The sequence below is a fragment of the Taudactylus pleione genome, unplaced genomic scaffold (assembly GCF_031769625.1).
Source record: "Taudactylus pleione unplaced genomic scaffold, aTauple2 ptg001045l, whole genome shotgun sequence".
Classification (NCBI taxonomy): Eukaryota; Metazoa; Chordata; class Amphibia; order Anura; family Myobatrachidae; genus Taudactylus; species Taudactylus pleione.
Window position 1 is genome coordinate 116141 of NW_028285446.1, and position 22007 is coordinate 138147.

The 22007-nt window shown below is 45.1% G+C and overlaps 2 protein-coding genes across 6 annotated transcripts in view; one reads left to right on the plus strand and one right to left on the minus strand.

Annotated features, from left to right (window-relative positions):
* The window catches only part of REXO4 (RNA exonuclease 4), a 42753-nt gene extending 35957 nt beyond the window's left edge, over positions 1-6796 (plus strand). For all 4 annotated transcript variants that reach the window (XM_088461421.1, XM_088461419.1, XM_088461423.1 and 1 more), the window contains exons 8-9: positions 5695-5769; positions 6093-6796. In XM_088461421.1, the coding sequence (XP_088317547.1) occupies positions 5695-5769; positions 6093-6233 (216 nt within the window). In that variant the 3' untranslated portion in view covers positions 6234-6796. The remainder of the gene's footprint in view (positions 1-5694; positions 5770-6092) is intronic.
* Positions 5407-22007, minus strand: part of STKLD1 (serine/threonine kinase like domain containing 1) — a 48166-nt gene continuing 31565 nt past the window's right edge. For both annotated transcript variants that reach the window (XM_088461418.1, XM_088461417.1), the window contains 10 exons: positions 21478-21555; positions 20570-20686; positions 18406-18546; positions 17096-17224; positions 16261-16383; positions 15361-15489; positions 14991-15131; positions 14362-14441; positions 12036-12084; positions 5407-6999 (listed from right to left, as the gene is read on the minus strand). In XM_088461418.1, coding sequence (XP_088317544.1) covers positions 6914-6999; positions 12036-12084; positions 14362-14441; positions 14991-15131; positions 15361-15489; positions 16261-16383; positions 17096-17224; positions 18406-18546; positions 20570-20686; positions 21478-21555 — 1073 coding nt within the window. In that variant the 3' untranslated portion in view covers positions 5407-6913. The remainder of the gene's footprint in view (positions 7000-12035; positions 12085-14361; positions 14442-14990; positions 15132-15360; positions 15490-16260; positions 16384-17095; positions 17225-18405; positions 18547-20569; positions 20687-21477; positions 21556-22007) is intronic.

The window sequence follows — 22007 nt, forward strand, 5'->3', positions numbered from 1 at the left end:
AAAACAAGCAGCAACAACAGAAAGGCCTACCCATGGGTAGGCCCCTGAAGAAGACATACGAGGCCGTCCAGCCAACATATGGCCATAGGCCGGCCATCCTTTCCTGTTAAAACCAGAAATCTCAGACCACCAATAAGGAGTCCGATTTCCGTCAGGAACTTGAATGGATCACATAAATCCACAGAGGCCGGACCACAGTCAATGAGGCCACACCAGCCGAGAGGACTGGGGACTGAATGGCCGCACCATAAGTTCCATAATAATATGGAACCTGAAAATCACTAAGAAGAAACACAGGGTGAGAGCAACTCACACCCTAACAAGATGCCCTCCAGAAGAGGGAGCCACATGAGAACGCTCCCAATTCCGACACTCACCTGGTTGACATAAACTCCCTGATAGAAAGAGAGAAAGCCAAAGCAATAGACCATGTAATGGCTATTACAACCAGCGGTTCCATTAACTTTCCCCGGAGTTAACGAAGAACCACTCCTAACTCCCAAGGAGACCCTAGGGAGGACAAATGGAGGCATAATCCAGAAAACACTCCAAAGGATGAACTGGATATCAGAGCGGAGCAATTCCATAACCTAATCATACTGACAGTGTAGAGATCTGCACTGTCAGGAAGGCCAGGCCGAGGGAGAAACCCAAGCCAGCCGGAAGGAATGCCAGAAATCCTGGACACCAGAGGATCGTATTGATAGGTATAATACCATAAGAATTATGGCTGCCACAGATTGTGGTAGGTCCCAGCAAAAGCTGATCCATGTGCTCCAATCATTCCAACGATGACAAAGCCAGGGAAGCCGTAAGACCACTATAGGGACGTAGTCAAAGACAAACGACCCAGGTCCAAGGCAAACCCCAGGACCCTGAGACAACAGGTCTGGGTAGCGAAGCATCAGGAATGGAGTATCGATGGAGAGACTCCGAAAAACCAAGTACCCCTGACATCTGGGGCAATCAGGAGCCACCAGCAGGAAAGCATCTCTGTCTCTATTGAAACACTTCCCTCGAGGAAGAATGGAGACTGGAGAACACAGGTACGCAAATTGGAAGAACCCCTTCACCGACAAAGAGTCACTGAAGGTTGCTTCAGAATCCCCAGAGTTGGACTGTAACACCATAGTGTGATAGAATCAGAAGGCCATGAGTGTCACCTCAGGAGGGCCCCCCCCCCCCTGCTCACCAGGAGATGAAACCTCTCTTGGGGAAGAGACTAGTCCCCTGGATGCACGTTGTGACGGCTGAGGACTCCCGCTTCCCAATGGAGAGCACCCGAAATGAACACTGTCGAGATGGTCGGGAGGAGACCCTCAGACAATGCCCGAATGTATGACATACCTGACATTGCCACCCAACGAACAGTATTGCTAAAAAGGAAGCCACTGTTCTGACCCTGTCGGACTGAACTTTTTCAGGTTCACCTGGAAACAAGGGCTATGCCAGAGTGAAGCCCAAGACAGGCTAAAGTTCCAACCAGTTAATTGACAGGGTGGAATCGACAGACATCCAATTGCACTGAAATGGATGCGAACCAGACACTGTCCTTAGCAAAGAATACCCTGGACGAGATGGCCATAGTCACCCGAAAAGGGACCGTCTTGCCTCGGGGGGGGGGGGGGGGGGGAGGGGCATCATCGTTTGAACAGTGATCCGACAGAAAAAACTCGTTCCATCTGGAGATAAGCCAATTATGGAAAGGCCTGGAATGGAACTGAGCCCATTCCACCCTTCCAAAGGCAGACACTGAATAGTGGACCATGCATCCCAGAGTGTAAAGACATATGGCGACTGCGCAGACATCCATGTACTCCTAATGGAAGAGTGGAGATGCCGTCTTATGCCAGAAGAATTCTCAGATTTTGAGAATCCAGCAGGGCTCCTAGGTGAAGAATACCCAGAGAGGGATGCAGGGAGGACTTTTTTCCCCTTGATTAAACGTCTGCACCCTGAAGAACCCACAGTCAACCAGACCCGGCTGTAAAGTACCCCGGTGATCCTGCTAAGAGCAGGAGGCCATCCAGGTACAGGAGCATTGGGATATACTGAACAGAAGAACTGTCAGAAAATCCAAAACGCTGGTAAACCCCTGTGGGGCTGAGATCAGTCCCAACAGGCAGAGCCCGAAAAATCGTAAGTGCTGTGATACAGCAAACCTCAGTCCATGCTGAGGTAAGGTCTCTGTAAGTACCCGTAGGCACGTGTCCTGTATATCCAGTGATACCATAAAGTCCCCGGGTTCCAAACATAGTATGATGGAGCATAGGGATTGCTTCCTGAACCCAGGTAGCTTTAGGAACTGGTTCGGGGAATTGAGACAGAGAATAGGCCAAAGAGGACCATTCAGCCACCGCACCAGAAAGAAAGCAGAACAACCAGTCCCTCGCTGAGAAAGTGGGGATGGCCCAATTAGCTCCGCTTACCGCAACAACTGTATAGCTTTCTGGATTTGTAAGGCCCTGTTCCGAATAAGGGCCTGCGTACCATCACATGGAAATAGGCCGCCTGAGCAAAGAGAGTGCGTACCCTCCTACCCACGTAGCCGCGGCAACTAGACACTAGTACCGGGCAAACTGAGAAATCGCCATCTCCCAGTGGTAGGCCTGTCTCGTCAGGCTGACGATATATCCGTAGGTTCAGAAGCAGGATCGGCTGGCAGTCCAGGTCTGCTCGGAACTGGATATGTCGGCCCTTGTAAAGGCCGACAGTCTATGAAGAAACAGACCTTTAGGCTGACCCAGAGGACAAAAAGACTTAATAGTCTGAGGCCCCGTAGTGAGCATAGCTGACGGCGGGAAATTTGTACTGCCACTGTCAAGGTCAGGACCCAACAAGATATACCCTATAGATGGTATCTGCACCTCTGCATTCCCAGAGCGCAGCCATAGGGTATTACGGAGGATACCGTCGCAGCCGGAACTCTGAAAGTTAGGAGACTGGTATCCAATATAGGCATGTCCACCTATGACAACTGCATATATTACGTGAGCGACCAAATACACTTGAACCCCAGACGTGTTGGAGGGGAAAAACATTACAAATGCATCAGCTCAGTATGTAATAGTATTAACCAACCATGCTATAGCCATGGTAGGATGGGTAACAACCCCTGAAAGCGAGTATACTGATTTCAGGCAGAGTTACCACCTACGGATCAGAAGAATCCGACCACGCAGGAATGGGATGCGTAGTAACGTCTAATCAGACGAGTAACACGCCCATCCACCCCAGGAGGAGCTCGTGATGACCCTCAGGGAATTTGGGACAGGAGACCAAACACTGTTGTAATACCTCATATCTGGCAACAGCCAGAGTCCCGCTATGCGATCCACCCGCTAGTCAGCAACAGGGACCCAGAAGGCACGTAAGACTGAGGGTGTATGATACAGGTGCAGGTCAACATTCACTCTAACCAGAATGGACCTGCTACCAGCCCTAAAACAGGGATAAAAATACTTGAGATAGGCTTCCCCCCGTGTAAGAGGGAAAGAGCCCAAAACAGTATCCAGTTCACGGTAGAGCCAAGTGGGAAGTAACCACAGGGCGTCCACCACGCCAATTTGCGTTTCATAGAAAAACGACATCCACCCAGGGTGGCTGTTGTGGTAATCCCTGCAAGGGGCATGACAGACTATGGTGGCACCAGGGGGAATTCATATACTCGAAAAAAACCCTGTAGGGAGCGGTAGTCTGTGTCACAGGGGGAAGAGTGCAAGAAGCTGCGAGATACCCTGAGATGAAAAGGGCAGTATGGTGAAGTAACCCCAAGTGAGGTACAACAATGGGGCCCGCCCGGCGATCCGCAATTAAGAGGATCCCGAGAAAACAAACCGCCCAAGGGGGTCGTGAAAGGGACCGGCACCCGATGACGCCACATACAGAACCCTTTAAGAGTTAAATCCTCCGCACTAACACCTGCAGCACATGGCTTGCAGGATAGTAAAAATGGGTGCAGTATAACGCTCTATCTCCTGGTCAGACATATCTGACCAAGCCTTGCCATCAAGCAGCGCTATACTGGTCCTGACTGAAACTAAAAATTAGCTGCAGGGACCCATTTTCAGCGTATGCAACACACAGTTCCACTCAAAATATGGCAACGTGCAGCACGCAACAGTATGTGACAAACCTCACAAATATTAACAAGTATATAAATGTGAGGTCTCAGAACCACCCCAAGTACAGCTGTATTAGGGCAGATAAGAAAAGGGATAGATATACACTGACAGGTGAGAGAATAAAGTACAGTCAGCACTAGCATAAGTCACATACAATGCAGATATATACATATATACATAAACATGTCATATAATATACTGCACTATTACACTGCATGCAACTTACCCAGATTCAGTGTCTGGGAAGGCTACAGCGCTGTGTACACTGACCTGACTGTGAGGTACGCAGGGGGACTGGACTCACTGCCATCTCCAGAGATTTCTGCTGCACCACAGAGATAAAATGGCCGCTGGAGACCTCAGAAGAAGCGTGGCCCGCGGAGGAAGCAGCTCAGCGACGCCAGACTATGGATACTGAAAGGCGCGCTGAGCTGAGGGGAGGAGCCGCTGTAACAGGGAAGGCTGTCTCCCCTGGCCGGCTATTAACCCCCGGGACGCCGGCTCCCTGCACCGAACACTAAGTCCCTGGTGGTCTAGTGGACACACGGGGTATGGGGGGCCCGCCGCCACTGCCGGCGCCTCCGGTCTGTCCCCAGAGACCGGAGGCACAGGACTGCATTTCAAATGCGCGGATCACCGCAAGCGGTGACCCGCGCCTTACCTGCTCCCCGTGGATCCGGCAGCAGTCCTGGGCGCCCGCAGAGTCTGGCTAGTACAGACTCTGGGGTCCCGCTGAGATCCCCAGATCTGTACTGGCGTCTCAGCGCCAGCGGGGTGACGGAGCGGCAGCTTAGACGTCCTATGGACAGTCTGACGCTGCCGCTCTGAAGAATCCAAAGGAAAAATAAAAAACTCTGTCCTTCAGAAAAAATAAAGCTTAGGGGCTGCTAATCAGCTCCCCACTGCACTAAACTGTGACCCGATTCCGGCCGGGCACCAACTTAAACTGAGGTGCCTCTGGCTTGGGGGGCGGGGTTATAGGGAGAGTGGACCCAAGTGCATCCTGGGAGCTAAAAGCTTTAACTGCGTGGTGCCCAGATTTGGTTCCCAACCTATACCCCAAGGTCAACCCTGTGGACCCCCTATGGACCCTGAAGTAGAAATCCGGCTATCGGTGCACTGCCTCCATCAGCCAGGAGGTGGCAGTATTTCTGTTACGTTTATATGCTGACTGTACTATAGTTGTCTAAAGAAAGCGTAACTCCCGTTGTTAGGAATACTTACATTTGACGTAACAAACTATAATCCACACAGCAAGTAAATACAAATATATGATGCAGGTTTTTATTTAGGGGGTGGGGAAGCACTGCACAATGCCATTTTTGCCTGTTAGTTAGCAAACACTTTATATTATTAATAATAATATAAAAAGTCCATCCTCTGCCGCACTGAAACAAATGCCAGTGACCCACACTACTCGTACGTATATACACACCGTAATCGCTGAGTCACTGGCGCTCACCAGCGCACGGTGTGTAACCAATAAGGGCTCAAAGCACCTGAAATCCGCAGTTAGTAGCATTACTCCCAGAGCTCATCTTTATTGGTTTCCCATGTCACTTCCTCTTAGAGCGGGCGTCCATCGCTAAAACTGCTGTGTGAGAAGATCCTGCATGTGAGGGTGCAGACGGGCGAGCATTGCTCGGTGAGTATGGCGCCCCATCGTGCTATTTGTTGGTGTATATGTCCTCTGCGTCAGTCTGTGTTTAGTGCTTTCCATAAGCCTTGTGTGGTAATAGCAGTTCAGTCGTATTACAGTGCGTTAGTCTAGTGCTGGATGATGTACTTGGCGGCCATTTTGTGCGCTGTCAGTAATGCAGGAATATGCGCCTTGCCCGGGTGCTCCGTCCTGCACCTTTGTTGGGTTCACTCAGCTGGGACAGTAATCGCAACCCTGTAAGGAAGAGGAGCCGCTGTGGGGCGTCTGATATATTCTCTATAAATATTCCTGTCTGCGGTTTTTTGTAGATCCAGGACGCACAGGCCGCAATGCGTTTATACACGATGGAGAAGAAGAACTGGGAGGCTGCCATCAAAGCAAAATATACCAGTACAAAAACTGAATCCACCAGGAGGAAACCCACAGCGCCCAGTACATCTGCGCAATGACTTATTCCCGGGCGCAGTGATGGATGTGCTGCCTGTCTGTGACATTTATGTTCCTTGTAGCAGATCCGTGGGCGGTTTCTGGCCCGCTAAGTGTGCGCCAATTCTGTCCTCCTGGGGGTGGTGGAGATCTGGAATGATTGTGACCTGTATTGGTTATTGCCAGCATCTAGATACATTGGCAGGATTACAATTCTGTATTATATGAAATATTTACTGGAGGGGGAAATAATCTACTCCCCGCGGTGAATTGTTAACTTCGTTTTTAGATCTTTTCTTGAGGTTCCATGGAGGCTGCCATTGTGTGAGCGGAGCCAATACTCGTGGGAATCAATGAACTGATGTACCAATGGCAGCCAATAGAATTCTAGCTGTCATTTGCTATACTGCGTTTTACAAATGCTGGGGTCTGGCTGTTCTCCTGTGCCTTATCCCCTACTCACCCGTAGATACAGGTTTGGTCTGAACAGAAATGCAATATTTGATTTTTAATTGAAAAATATATAAAAACTTTTTATAGCATCAAAAATAATGTTAAAAAAAAATAAATGTGAAATGTTTAATTACACGGCCAATATGGAATGGCTGCCAGAATTACGCAGCAGCAGGTTTGTGTGCGTGAGAGCGGCCATAATGTGTCAGAAGATCCTGTGTAAGGAAGAGAACGGGACCGAGTCTCCCTTTTATTCTGCTGATTGTAAGGAATTATCCTGAACGCCAGACGGAATCTTTGCCGGAAGCGTCTGTCCTCCGCACGGCTGTTGCTGACCTTAAAGATGAAATATACCATGAGAGAATTGTTCTGTCCTACTGTGCCTGTATACAGTATGAGAGATATAATATCATTCTCTATAAGTAATGGTGAGATAATGATACATGGTGCTATAGGGTAATACTGTCCTATTGTGCCTGTATACAGTATGAGATATATATAATATCATTCTCTATAAGTAATGGTGAGATAATGATACATGGTGCCATAGGGTAATGCTGTCCTATTGTGCCTGTATACAGTATGAGAGATATAATATCATTCTCTATAAGTAATGGTGAGATAATGATACATGGTGCCATAGGGTAATACTGTCCTATTGTGCCTGTATACAGTATGAGATATATAATATCATTCTCTATAAGTAATGGTGAGATAATGATACATGGTGCCATAGGGTAATGCTGTCCTATTGTGCCTGTATACAGTATGAGATATAATATCATTCTCTATAAGTAATGGTGAGATAATGATACATGGTGCCATAGGGTAATACTGTCCTATTGTGCCTGTATACAGTATGAGAGATATAATATCATTCTCTATAAGTAATGGTGAGATAATGATACATGGTGCCATAGGGTAATACTGTCCTATTGTGCCTGTATACAGTATGAGATATAATATCATTCTCTATAAGTAATGGTGAGATAATGATACATGGTGCCATAGGGTAATACTGTCCTATTGTGCCTGTATACAGTATGAGATATAATATCATTCTCTATAAGTAATGGTGAGATAATGATACATGGTGCCATAGGGTAATACTGTCCTATTGTGCCTGTATACAGTATGAGATATAATATCATTCTCTATAAGTAATGGTGAGATAATGACACATGGTGCTATAGGGTAATACTGTCCTATTGTGCCTGTATACAGTATGAGAGATATAATATCATTCTCTATAAGTAATGGTGAGATAATGATACATGGTGCCATAGGGTAATACTGTCCTATTGTGCCTGTATACAGTATGAGAGATATAATATCATTCTCTATAAGTAATGGTGAGATAATGATACATGGTGCCATAGGGTAATACTGTCCTATTGTGCCTGTATACAGTATGAGAGATATAATATCATTCTCTATAAGTAATGGTGAGATAATGATACATGGTGCCATAGGGTAATACTGTCCTATTGTGCCTGTATACAGTATGAGATATAATATCATTCTCTATAAGTAATGGTGAGATAATGACACATGGTGCCATAGGGTAATGCTGTCCTATTGTGCCTGTATACAGTATGAGATATATAATATCATTCTCTATAAGTAATGGTGAGATAATGACACATGGTGCTATAGGGTAATACTGTCCTATTGTGCCTGTATACAGTATGAGATATATAATATCATTCTCTATAAGTAATGGTGAGATAATGATACATGGTGCCATAGGGTAATGCTGTCCTATTGTGCCTGTATACAGTATGAGATATATAATATCATTCTCTATAAGTAATGGTGAGATAATGATACATGGTGCCATAGGGTAATGCTGTCCTATTGTGCCTGTATACAGTATGAGATATAATATCATTCTCTATAAGTAATGGTGAGATAATGACACATGGTGCCATAGGGTAATGCTGTCCTATTGTGCCTGTATACAGTATGAGATATATAATATCATTCTCTATAAGTAATGGTGAGATAATGACACATGGTGCTATAGGGTAATACTGTCCTATTGTGCCTGTATACAGTATGAGATATATAATATCATTCTCTATAAGTAATGGTGAGATAATGATACATGGTGCCATAGGGTAATGCTGTCCTATTGTGCCTGTATACAGTATGAGATATAATATCATTCTCTATAAGTAATGGTGAGATAATGACACATGGTGCCATAGGGTAATGCTGTCCTATTGTGCCTGTATACAGTATGAGATATATAATATCATTCTCTATAAGTAATGGTGAGATAATGACACATGGTGCTATAGGGTAATACTGTCCTATTGTGCCTGTATACAGTATGAGATATATAATATCATTCTCTATAAGTAATGGTGAGATAATGATACATGGTGCCATAGGGTAATGCTGTCCTATTGTGCCTGTATACAGTATGAGATATATAATATCATTCTCTATAAGTAATGGTGAGATAATGATACATGGTGCCATAGGGTAATGCTGTCCTATTGTGCCTGTATACAGTATGAGATATATAGAGAATGATATTATAAGTAATGGTGAGATAATGATACATGGTGCCATAGGGTAATGCTGTCCTATTGTGCCTGTATACAGTATGAGATATAATATCATTCTCTATAAGTAATGGTGAGATAATGATACATGGTGCCATAGGGTAATACTGTCCTATTGTGCCTGTATACAGTATGAGATATAATATCATTCTCTATAAGTAATGGTGAGATAATGACACATGGTGCCATAGGGTAATGCTGTCCTATTGTGCCTGTATACAGTATGAGATATATAATATCATTCTCTATAAGTAATGGTGAGATAATGACACATGGTGCTATAGGGTAATACTGTCCTATTGTGCCTGTATACAGTATGAGATATATAATATCATTCTCTATAAGTAATGGTGAGATAATGATACATGGTGCCATAGGGTAATGCTGTCCTATTGTGCCTGTATACAGTATGAGATATATAATATCATTCTCTATAAGTAATGGTGAGATAATGATACATGGTGCCATAGGGTAATGCTGTCCTATTGTGCCTGTATACAGTATGAGATATATAGAGAATGATATTATAAGTAATGGTGAGATAATGATACATGGTGCCATAGGGTAATGCTGTCCTATTGTGCCTGTATACAGTATGAGATATAATATCATTCTCTATAAGTAATGGTGAGATAATGATACATGGTGCCATAGGGTAATGCTGTCCTATTGTGCCTGTATACAGTATGAGATATAATATCATTCTCTATAAGTAATGGTGAGATAATGATACATGGTGCCATAGGGTAATGCTGTCCTATTGTGCCTGTATACAGTATGAGATATATAGAGAATGATATTATAAGTAATGGTGAGATAATGATACATGGTGCCATAGGGTAATGCTGTCCTATTGTGCCTGTATACAGTATGAGATATAATATCATTCTCTATAAGTAATGGTGAGATAATGATACATGGTGCCATAGGGTAATGCTGTCCTATTGTGCCTGTATACAGTATGAGATATATAGAGAATGATATTATAAGTAATGGTGAGATAATGATACATGGTGCTATAGGGTAATGCTGTCCTATTGTGCCTGTATACAGTATGAGAGATATAATATCATTCTCTATAAGTAATGGTGAGATAATGATACATGGTGCTATAGGGTAATACTGTCCTATTGTGCCTGTATACAGTATGAGATATATATAATATCATTCTCTATAAGTAATGGTGAGATAATGACACATGGTGCCATAGGGTAATACTGTCCTGTATAATGGGAGCAAATCTGTTTCTCACGGTCGCTGCTGGTGACTAAAGAATGATTAAACACGCTATACACATCACCCAGTATTCTAATGTATAGGAGTTATTACCAAAACTTAGTTATGGGCTTGTTACCCACACCGAGCGCTGTTTATAGGATGTATATGTCACCGTTTTATTAAATGATGGGGTATAAAACAGAGCTCCTCAAGGCATCCTAAAAGCTGGCCACACACTAGACCAACTTGCATCCAACCAGCCAACTTGTTGATTGGTTGGAATGAGAATCTGGTAATGTATGGGAGTAACTGATGATCAGCAATTTGCTCCTAAATGCCAGAAAACAGATGAAAATGGCGTCAGACAAGTTTGTTAAATGTTTGATCTAAACAATTTGTTCAAACAACAGTTTTTGTTCATTTTCCGGCGTTTGTGAGCAAATTGCTGATTGTCATTTACTTTCATACATTACCAGATTCTCATTCCAACCAATCACCTAGTTGGCTGGTTGGATGCAAGTTGGTCTAGTGTGTGGCAGCTTAACAATACAAGTTGTAGAGAGATCCATGGTTGAGCACAGGTGGTCAAATAAAATTGACTGAGTTACTAATTAAGTCACCTGTGGTCAAGCATGGATGTCTCTAAAACCTGAACCTGTCCTTAAGGATTAAGTTTGAGAATCTGGTGTAAAATATAAGCGGAGGCAGCCATTTTGTGTGCTGTACCACAGTATGTTCCTAGTAAAATGATCAATATTGGTTTGGGCCAGGACACAAAATGGCTGCCATCTGAGGACAGGTGCAAAGTGTAATCTACTCTAAATTGCTGTCTATGGGCCTAATTCACACAGCGCTTTCCATGTGTACTGCAAATGCTTCAGTTCTGCAGCCATGTGCCCAGATTGTCCTCCCAGCGCACCACCAGCTGTGCCCATGGGAGCCAGCGCCACACACTACAGGAGGAGCTACATCTGCAGGAAGATGGGAAAAACCTGAACGACTCTATTTCGCTCACTAAGGTGCATCATGAAGGTACAATATGGGCTACAATAAAAGTATAGTCAGGGGCCAGAACCTCAGCAGCTCTGCTAATGACTTACAGATGTGTTCTCCTACATCTAACCTCCTAATGTGCGCTGAACAGCCCTTCCAGTCGCCCTATGCCATGACTCTGTAGCACTGAGCGTCTTTTCGTGCGACTTTTTATTCACAGCGATGTGACTAGGTAGCACAAGCAGCGCCCTGCTGAGTAATATGGGGTAGGCACGCTGCACATCAGGTAATTAGCAGGAGCTGCATGTGCGAAAAAGACGCATTTGAAGGTAGAAAGTCACACGAAAAGACGCTAAGTGCTACAGAGTCACACGGCGCTCCCGCGTTATGTCTAGCACACGGAGGATAGATGTATGCGGACACGTGTGTATCAGTGCTGCTGGTCAGGTCAATGTTTGAGCCATTTTACTTATTAAATGAAATGCAAAATCCTTATAGAGAACTCCAGCAAATGAATCGTCATATACAACAGTTCCCCCCTGTACAGGGCACGGTAAGCATTACATTTTGCTATAGGCTGATTATTACCTTCATTGCCCAGCCGGGAGAGAGTGCAGTCTGCGAGGGTAATTATTTCCTAACAATAGAAACAAGAGTCAGGTTTATAGCGCAGGAGGCGGGTCATTTCCTGACCATACCGTCACCATTTGCCAAATAGATGATAGCATTTTGCTGGGGGACACAGTATAACAATACAAGTAGGTCATGTGCTAAGGACTCAGTGACTGGGACTTTCACGCTGAAGGTTATGGTTCCCACTTACGGTTTGGCGCATCCAGATCGAGGGAGCATATTAGCAGCTGGACAGACAACGCTGCAATGCACACAGGGAAATACTGCCTACTCTTACAATAAAGGTATCTGACCTCCATATGTAACACTACAATTCTTTTAGAACACCGCTCCCCCCATATGTAAACCTATATAAATATATATGTGTGTATACAGTCAGGTGCATAAATATTGGGACATATTTTCATATTTTGGCCTCTAGTCACCACCACAATGGCTTTGAAATGAAACAAACAAGATGTGCTTTACCTGCAGACTTTCAGATATAATTTGAGGGTAATTACATCCAAATCAGGTGAACGTTGTAGGAATTACAACGGTTTCTATATGTGCCTCCCACTTTTTAAGGGGCCAAAAGTAATGGGACTATCAACTCAAAAGCTATTTCATGGACAGGTGTGGGCTATTCCCTCGTTATTTCATTATCAATTAAGCAGGTAAAAGGTCGGGAGTTGATTCTAGGTGTGACATTTGCATTTGGAATCAGTTGCTGTCGACTCTCAATATGAGATCCAAAGAGCTGTCACTATCAGTGAAGCCATCATTAGGCTGAAAAATCATAACAAACCCATCAGAGAGATAGCAAAAACATTAGGTGTGGCCAAATCAACTATTTGGAACATTCTTAAAAAGAAAGAACGCACCGGAGAGCTCAGCAACACCAAAAGACCCGGAAGACCACGGAAAACAACTGTGGTGGATGACAGAAGAATTATTTCCCCGGTGAAGAAAAACCCCTTCACAACAGTTGGCCTAATCAATAACACTCTCCAGGGGGAAGGTGTATATGTGTCAAAGTCAACAATCAAGAGAAGACTTCACAAGAGTGAATATAGAGGGTTCACCACAAGATGTAAACCATTGGTGAGCCACAAAAACAGAAAGACTAGATTAGAGTTTGCCAAACAACATCTAAAAAAGCCATTACAGTTCTGGAACAACATTCTATGGACAGATGAGACAAAGATCAACTTGTACCAGAGTGATGGGAAGAGAAGAGTATGGAGAAGGAAAGGAACTGCTCATGATCCAAAACATACCACCTCATCAGTGAAGCATGGTGGTGGTAGTGTCATGGCGTGGGCATGTATTGCTGCCAATGGAACTGGTTCCCTTGTATTTATTGATGATGTGACTGCTGACAAAAGCAGCAGAATGAATTCTGAAGTGTTTCGGGCAATATTATATGCTCATATTCAGTCAAATGCTTCAGAACTCATTGGATGGCGCTTCACAGTGCAGATGGACAATGACCCGAAGCATACTGCAAAAGCAACCAAAGAGTTTTTTAAGGCTAAAAAGTGGAATGTTATGCGATGGTCAAGTCAATCCCCTCACCTGAATCCGATTGAGCATGCATTTCACTTTATGAAGACAAAACTGAAGGGAAAATGCCCCAAGAACAAGCAGGAACTGAAGACATTTGCAGTAGAGGCCTGGCAGAGCATCACCAGGGATGAAACCCAGCGTCTGGTGATGTCTATGCGTTCCAGACTTCAGGCTGTAATTGACTGCAAAGGATTTGCAACAAAGTATTAAAAAGTGAAAGTTAGATTTAGGATTGTTTAGTTTGTCCCATTACTTTTGGCCCCTTAAAAAGTGGGAGGCACATATAGAAACCGTTGTAATTCCTACACCGATCACCTGATTTGGATGTAATTACCCTCAAATAAAATCTGAAAGTCTGCAGGTAAATCACATCTTGTTTGTTTCATTTCAAAGCCATTGTGGTGGTGAATAGAGGCCAAAATATGAAAATTCTGTCAATGTCCCAATATTTATGGACCTGACTATCTATTTGTGTCACTTAATCGGTTCTGTGCAAACGGTTGGGCTTGTCAGTGGGTTATGTTATGTGCCCTAGAGCCCCCAACTGAATGTATTTCAGTGAATCTGTCCTAATATCATTGTTATTGGACATTGGACACCTGTAGACACAATTATAACTTTATTTTCAAAAAAAAAAAAAATTGTAATGTTTCATAGAGGATACAGCGAGTAACAATGGCGCCATATGTGAGCGCATTTAGTATTGGAGAATACTCTGATAAATGTTCCGTACCTCCAGAGACTCGTAGCGCTCTTTGATTTCATGCATCAGCTGACCCACTTGGTGTGACTGTAACTCAGGACATATACTTCCTGCAGAAGATACATTGTCACAGCTGACTGCACAGTATAGCACAAAACAACAGCGGGATGTACATAACATTTCCCCCCACCTTCTGTGTTACCGAAGGCGGAGAGCGACTCTGGGCAATGGCAGATTATGTCCATCCATAGCTACCAGCAGCACATTGTTACAGATCCATAGACGCCATAAATTGGGCTTTATAGAGAGTCACCTGGGTCTTCATTTGGGGTGGGGGGCTGAATTGAGAAGTAAAATGAACGGCAGCTGTTGTACTAGATACACTATATTCCAAGTTGGGGACATTAACCTGTGACAAATGGACGGACTCAAAGCTGGCGGCTTTAACCCAGCAATAATAATAATACATATAATACTATTGCCGTCTTTAAATCCTGCAGATTATCAGCTTTGGAAACCCACCGCTTAGTAAATACAGCCCCAGGTGTTTTGCCTCAGGCTACAGGGTATATGTTATTATTCAGTATTAGTTTCTATAGAGCCAGGATACTCGGCTGTGCTTTTATGCCTGGAATCACATTAATAACTCATCTTTGTACCGTAATGAGCCATCTCGCTGAGCAGCAGACAGATATTCTCCACGACGTCTGGGTCCTCCGCGTGTAGCTTGTAGAGATCTTTCATCACGGAAAGAGCGCTTTTCCCTGCGATGGGCACCAGCAGCCGGTACACACACAACTCTGCCAAACAAAACATTTACAGCAATTAAAATATCCAGGATTGTTAGCGAGTCGCCCAGTTTATCATAGACCCTCTTAATGGGTAGACATGGGGGGGGTTTCCAGTACACCAGAAAGCTCAAACAATCATCAACACTTGGTCTAAAATCAAGCAGTCAGGATCCCCCCTCTAGAAATGCTGCCTTTGCCCCTGGGATGGAAAGTATGATGATGATGGTGGCAGCAATACCTGACTTCAGCACCAGGCTCGTCAGTGCCAAACAAACATTCTTAGCCAGAAGCGGACGCTCCTTGTGTGTTCGTAGGGATTCCAGAAGCAACAAAGTTATATTTTCAACTTGTTCCTCTGTCACGTGACCTGCGAATGACAAGCTGGTAAGTCGCAATTGTCGCTCCGTCAGGACGTATAAAAACTGCTGCATCTGCCTATTGGACCTTATCAGAATAGCCTCAGTATTTGATTGGCTGAGTGTATGACGTTGCACCGTAAGTACGGATTCTGGTCCCTGCTCACCCTTTTAGGCAAGAAAATATTTGATTACGTTAATTAGGAGCCATTAAATAAAGTTTTACATTTGCTACATACTTTTACAAAAGGTATAACTTACAGTAGGGAGCGCGGTATCTCACGTACCGCGCTCACACGTACAAATAGACGGATCTGACACATAAATGTAAGAGGCACCGATTTGCTCGTTTACCCGGATTTAGAATCAGATTTAAAGCGGCAATTAGGTTAAGTTAAATAAAAACCTAATTGCTGCTTTGAGTCTAGCGCACAGGTTCTCAAACTCTGTCCTGAGAACCCCAAACAGGGCATGTTTTCCAGGTCTCCTCACAGAATCGCAAGTGAAATAATCAGCTCCACCTGTGGATCTTTTAAAATGTGTCAGTCAGTAATGAGTACACCTGTGCACCTGCTGGGTGACCTGGGAAACGTGACCTGTGTGGGGTCCTGAGGACAGAGTTTGAGAACCACTGATCTAGCGGTTATATCTACAGAATGAGCTGTTACGATTGGGCCTCAATGTGCTATAGGTGCTGTTTTTGGTTTCGTTTCACCATAACTTAAAAGAAATGCTCATTGGTCAGCTGACAAGTTTTGTTATTTGAATACTGAGTGACCCACCCTTCGCGCTGAGCGTCCAGAGGGCAGTGCAGGCCGACTCCACCAGCTCTCCGTCACTGAGGTGTGTCTGGATAAGGGTGGAGATGACGGGTACGGCTCGTTGCAGACTCTCTCCCTGGTTCTCTGTGACAAACCAGGATATAATATATGATATAGCCAGGATCTCATACAAGGTAGTAAACTGCAGAGTATTCCAACATGTCATTTAGAGCGGTATGTCCCCACCCGGGCCCTCAGGGACCACTACAATATACATTTCTTCTGGTGCAGTAATTAGCCCAGCTGTGTGCAATGGGGACCATGCGGAATAACTGCACCTTTCCATGAAGTATCGGGGTGCAAACTAACCCAATCTGAGAGCAAAGACCTTGTGATACATTAACTGAGCGGAGACCACGACTGAGCCAAAACCCCTGGAAGAATGATGGTCCTCAAATCTAAGTAACTGAAAACTAAACCTCACAACTGAAATGCTCATATACAAAGCATAATGTTATAGTACAGTATTACAGCAACACTGCAGCTCTGTTACACAGGTCCAAGTGCCATCTAACCAAGGTCACAAAGCTGAGACTGCAGTCACTGGAGCTGCTGGGATGTCACTGGTCCTCGCTTTGTGCAGAGCAAGTTTAGGAAGCTGTCAGTCACACTGTCCCTGCTCAGATAGAGACGCACCTCCCTTCTGACCTGGTGTGACAGCGTGGTAGACATAACCCTCCAGTTATTGCACTGATAGCACCCATCAGCAGGGCAGGTTTTCTGCCCACGCCTCCCTTCCCACAGAGTTATAGGTGGATATAAACGGATCCGTGGACTGTTTGGCTTCTGTACTCACCAATCATAGATAAGCTCCACAGCAGAGCACAGCAAGACATCCACGTCTCTCTATCCTCCAGGGGCCCCTCCAGGAGCCTCACTAGATCCGAGAGGAACCCGGCTCTCACCAGCACCTCTGCTGCCACCTCTAAGAAACCCGAAGACAATCATTATATGGGTCATGTACATGGAGCCAGAAGAAGACTGCGAGAGAAGTGAGGCACCTCCCGAGGGTCTCTGGTGAGTGGAGAAAACAGGTTCTCAAACTCATTCCTCAGGACGCCACACAGTGCATGTTTTCCAGATCTCACAGAATCACAAGTGAATCTTTTAAAATGTGTCAGTGAGTAATGAGTACACCTGTGCACCTGCTGGGTGACCTGGAAAACATGACCTGTGTGAGGTCCCGAGGACCAAGTTTGAGAACCACTGGTGTAGAAGACAAGGCAGACCTTGTGTACAACACCTGTACCTGGTGCGTGGGAAGAGAAGGCAGACCTTGTGTACAACACCTGTACCTGGTGCGTGGGAAGAGAAGGCAGACCTTGTGTACAACACCTGTACCTGGTGCGTGGGAAGAGAAGGCAGACCTTGTGTACAACACCTGTACCTGGTGCGTGGGAAGAGAAGGCAGACCTTGTGTACAACACCTGTACCTGGTGCGTGGGAAGAGAAGGCAGACCTTGTGTACAACACCTGCACCTGGTGCGTGGGAAGAGAAGGCAGACCTTGTGTACAACACCTGCACCTGGTGCGTGGGAAGAGAAGGCAGATCTTGTGTACAACACCTGCACCTGGTGCGTGGGAAGAGAAGGCAGATCTTATGTACAACACCTGTACCTGGTGCGTGGGAAGAGAAGGCAGACCTTATGTACAACACCTGCACCTGGTGCGTGGGAAGAGAAGGCAGACCTTGTGTACAACACCTGTACCTGGTGCGTGGGAAGAGAAGGCAGACCTTGTGTACAACACCTGTACCTGGTGCGTGGGAAGAGAAGGCAGACCTTGTGTACAACACCTGTACCTGGTGCGTGGGAAGAGAAGGCAGACCTTGTGTACAACACCTGTACCTGGTGCGTGGGAAGAGAAGGCAGACCTTGTGTACAACACCTGTACCTGGTGCGTGGGAAGAGAAGGCAGACCTTATGTACAACACCTGTACCTGGTGCGTGGGAAGAGAAGGCAGACCTTATGTACAACACCTGTACCTGGTGCGTGGGAAGAGAAGGCAGACCTTATGTACAACACCTGTACCTGGTGCGTGGGAAGAGAAGGCAGAACTTATGTACAACACCTGAGAGTATAGCGGCGATTAGACAGCTGACTCACCGCTCACCGACAGCATCATCGCCATACGAAGCGTCACAGAAATCAGTCCCGGGTCTTCGGGGAAAGTCCTGACAGTGTCCAGCAGACTGATGATCAGGTCCTGACTGGTCAAACACTCCTCACCGTCCCCTCGCTCCAGCACTAGAACCATGGGGGACAGTTGTGTAGTATAAGGCACCCTATCACTGTTATGTATGTCTGTACCCTGTGTACAGCCGCAGGCTTTTATATGGTCTCAGTGACCTCTAATATCCATACTATTCACAGAGCATTATCTGGCATATAATCTGCAGGAGTTATATACATTGGAGCGGCCTGGGATATATCCGCGAGGACGATCTTTGTCAGCTGCTCAGAAATAATTGTTTGGACTCAGCGATAAATTATATAAATGTGTATAGGCATGCAGATACACCCGCAGTCACACACAGAATATAGGCATGCAGATACACCCGCAGTCACACACACAGAATATAGGCATGCAGATACACCCGCAGTCACACACAGAATATAGGCATGCACATACACCCGCAGTCACACACACAGAATATAGGCATGCAGATACACCCGCAGTCACACACACAGAATATAGGCATGCAGATACACCCGCAGTCACACACAGAATATAGGCATGCAGATACACCCGCAGTCACACACAGAACATAGACATGCACATACACCCGCAGTCACACACACACACACACACAGAATATAGGCTTGCAGATACACCTGCAGTCACACACAGAATATAGGCATGCAGATACACCCGCAGTCACACACAGAATATAGGCATGCAGATACAGCCTCAGTCACACACACAGAATATAGGCATGCAGATACACCCGCAGTCACACACACAGAATATAGGCATGCAGATACACCCGCAGTCACACACACACACAGAATATAGGCATGCAGATACACCCGCAGTCACACACACACAATACAGGCATGCAGATACACCCGCAGTCACACACATAATATAGGCATGCAGATACAGCCTCAGTCACACACAGAATATAGGCATGCAGATACACCCGCAGTCACACACTGAATACAGGCATGCAGATACAGCCGCAGTCACACACAGAATATAGGCATGCAGATACAGCCGCAGTCACACACACAGAATATAGGCATGCAGATACAGCCGCAGTCACACACACACACACACACACACACACAGAATATAGGCATGCAGATACACCCGCAGTCACACACACAGAATATAGGCATGCAGATACAGCCGCAGTCACACACACAGAATATAGGCATGCAGATACAGCCGCAGTCACACACAGGACATAGGCATGCAGATACACCCGCAGTCACACACACAGAATATAGGCATGCAGATACACCCGCAGTCACACACAGAATATAGGCATGCAGATACACCCGCAGTCACACACAGAATATAGGCATGCAGATACACCCGCAGTCACACACACAGAATATAGGCATGCAGATACAGCCGCAGTCACACACACAGAATATAGGCATGCAGATACAGCCGCAGTCACACACACAGAATATAGGCATGCAGATACACCCGCAGTCACACACACAGAATACAGGTATGCAGATACATCCGCAGTCACACACAGGACATAGGCATGCAGATACACCCGCAGTCACACACAGAACATAGGTATGAAGATACAGCCGCAGTCACACACAGGACATAGGTATGCAGATACAGCCGCAGTCACACACAGGACATAGGCATGCAGATACACCCGCAGTCACACACAGGACACAGGCATGCTGAATATCATTTTACTCAGCAGAAGCTGCCTGTGCTACTGTATCTATTCACATCACTGTATCAATAAGTCTCATGAAGAGAGGCTCGGCGCTACCGAGGCACACGGAGCTACCGCGTTGTGTAGTGCACGGAGGATAGATGTCTTTGGACACATCTGAGGAATTGGGAAAAAATGAAAACTTGACCAACTGAAATTATTTGGGCTCAGTTAAATTCCATTTTGTGGTTTTTATTACATTGTGTCTTAGACTGTGTATTTGCAGACACTGTAGCATGGGCGTAAGGCTGTGATAAAAGCTGCCGGGTTAGGAATCACTGATCGCTAGGCCTCTGTGTTATTAATAACGGATTTATTGCCGTCTCGGTATGTACAATGAGACACCCTCATCTCCTCACCTTGTGATAACAGACGATGTAGCATTCGGTTGCCTTCCCGCTGTATACTGAGGGAATCTCGGTGTGTCACCACAGCCTGCCGTACAAGCCGTATTATCTCTCCCGTGTACAGGGAATCTGCAACAGTACAACACATAATACCTGCAGGACAATACTTATCATAGCGCGGCCGTGACCCAGACATAGCGGAACACTCCTCGCTGGGGCTCACAGAGGAAGAAAGGATCAGCCGCAGACCATAATGGCACTGTCCCATCTTTATGACAAATGGTTGATATTTGCAATATAAAGAAACGTTTTAATTGTGACTAATTGCTTCATATTTACATTACAAGACTGAGCATGAGGATACAGTATATGACGAGAGGGAGCTATAATTTATTATGTAGGGGGCATATGACCCAGTAATAACCGGATAACCCCGGCTTCTGTATCATGCTCCTGACCACTGCCTGTATTATTATGGTGGTCTTTACAACCAGCTGACACTAAGTAACGTCATCAGAATCATTAGCAAGCCCCCCTCCCCCTCCTGTTTCACGGCCTTATAGCTACGTCATACCGTATATATTTTACGTAAAGTACTTTTATTCTCACATGGGGCCTTTCTGAGGCTGCACTAATTGGCCAAGAAGGAATAATATACTCCCAGCCATGGGGGTAAATAGATGGAATGATACCCCTAGAATCCTGTAATACTCACTAATACATCTTCATATACAGGCGCACACACGAAGTTCATAGGCCGCTGATTTTCAGGGAATAGGTGACTAATTAAGACCTTAACTAAAATGTCAGCAGAACCAAAATAAGCTGAATGACAGAAGTAAATGAATCCCTGTGAGGTCTCATTTCTCATTAATAGCAGAATTAGCGAGTCAGCGGGATAACCCTATACTCGTATTTACCGTCTCCCGTGTAGCTGGCCAGGTGCCGCAGCGCCAATAACTGAGCGTCCTCATACTCTGTATAAGTCTCCATGAATTCTGAAAGATGAAACACAATGTCCTGTTATTCTTACATACAGTGAGGGAATAATTCACATGTGGTTTCATCATAACCTCCTTCATTTAGGTCTCATCTTTTCATTCATACTCACTCCATTCATTCCAAACATCTCACTTATAAGCATCTGCATGCCCCCAACATTTCATTATAAGCATCTGCATGCCCCTAACATTTCATTATAAGCATCTGCATGCCCCCAACATTTCATTATAAGCATCTGCATACCCCCAACATCTCATTATAAGCATCTGCATGCCCCCAACATTTCATTATAAGCATCTGCATACCCCCAACATTTCATTATAAGCATCTGCATGCCCCCAACATCTCATTATAAGCATCTGCATACCCCCAACATTTCATTATAAGCATCTGCATACCCCCAACATCTCATTATAAGCATCTGCATGCCCCCAACATTTCATTATAA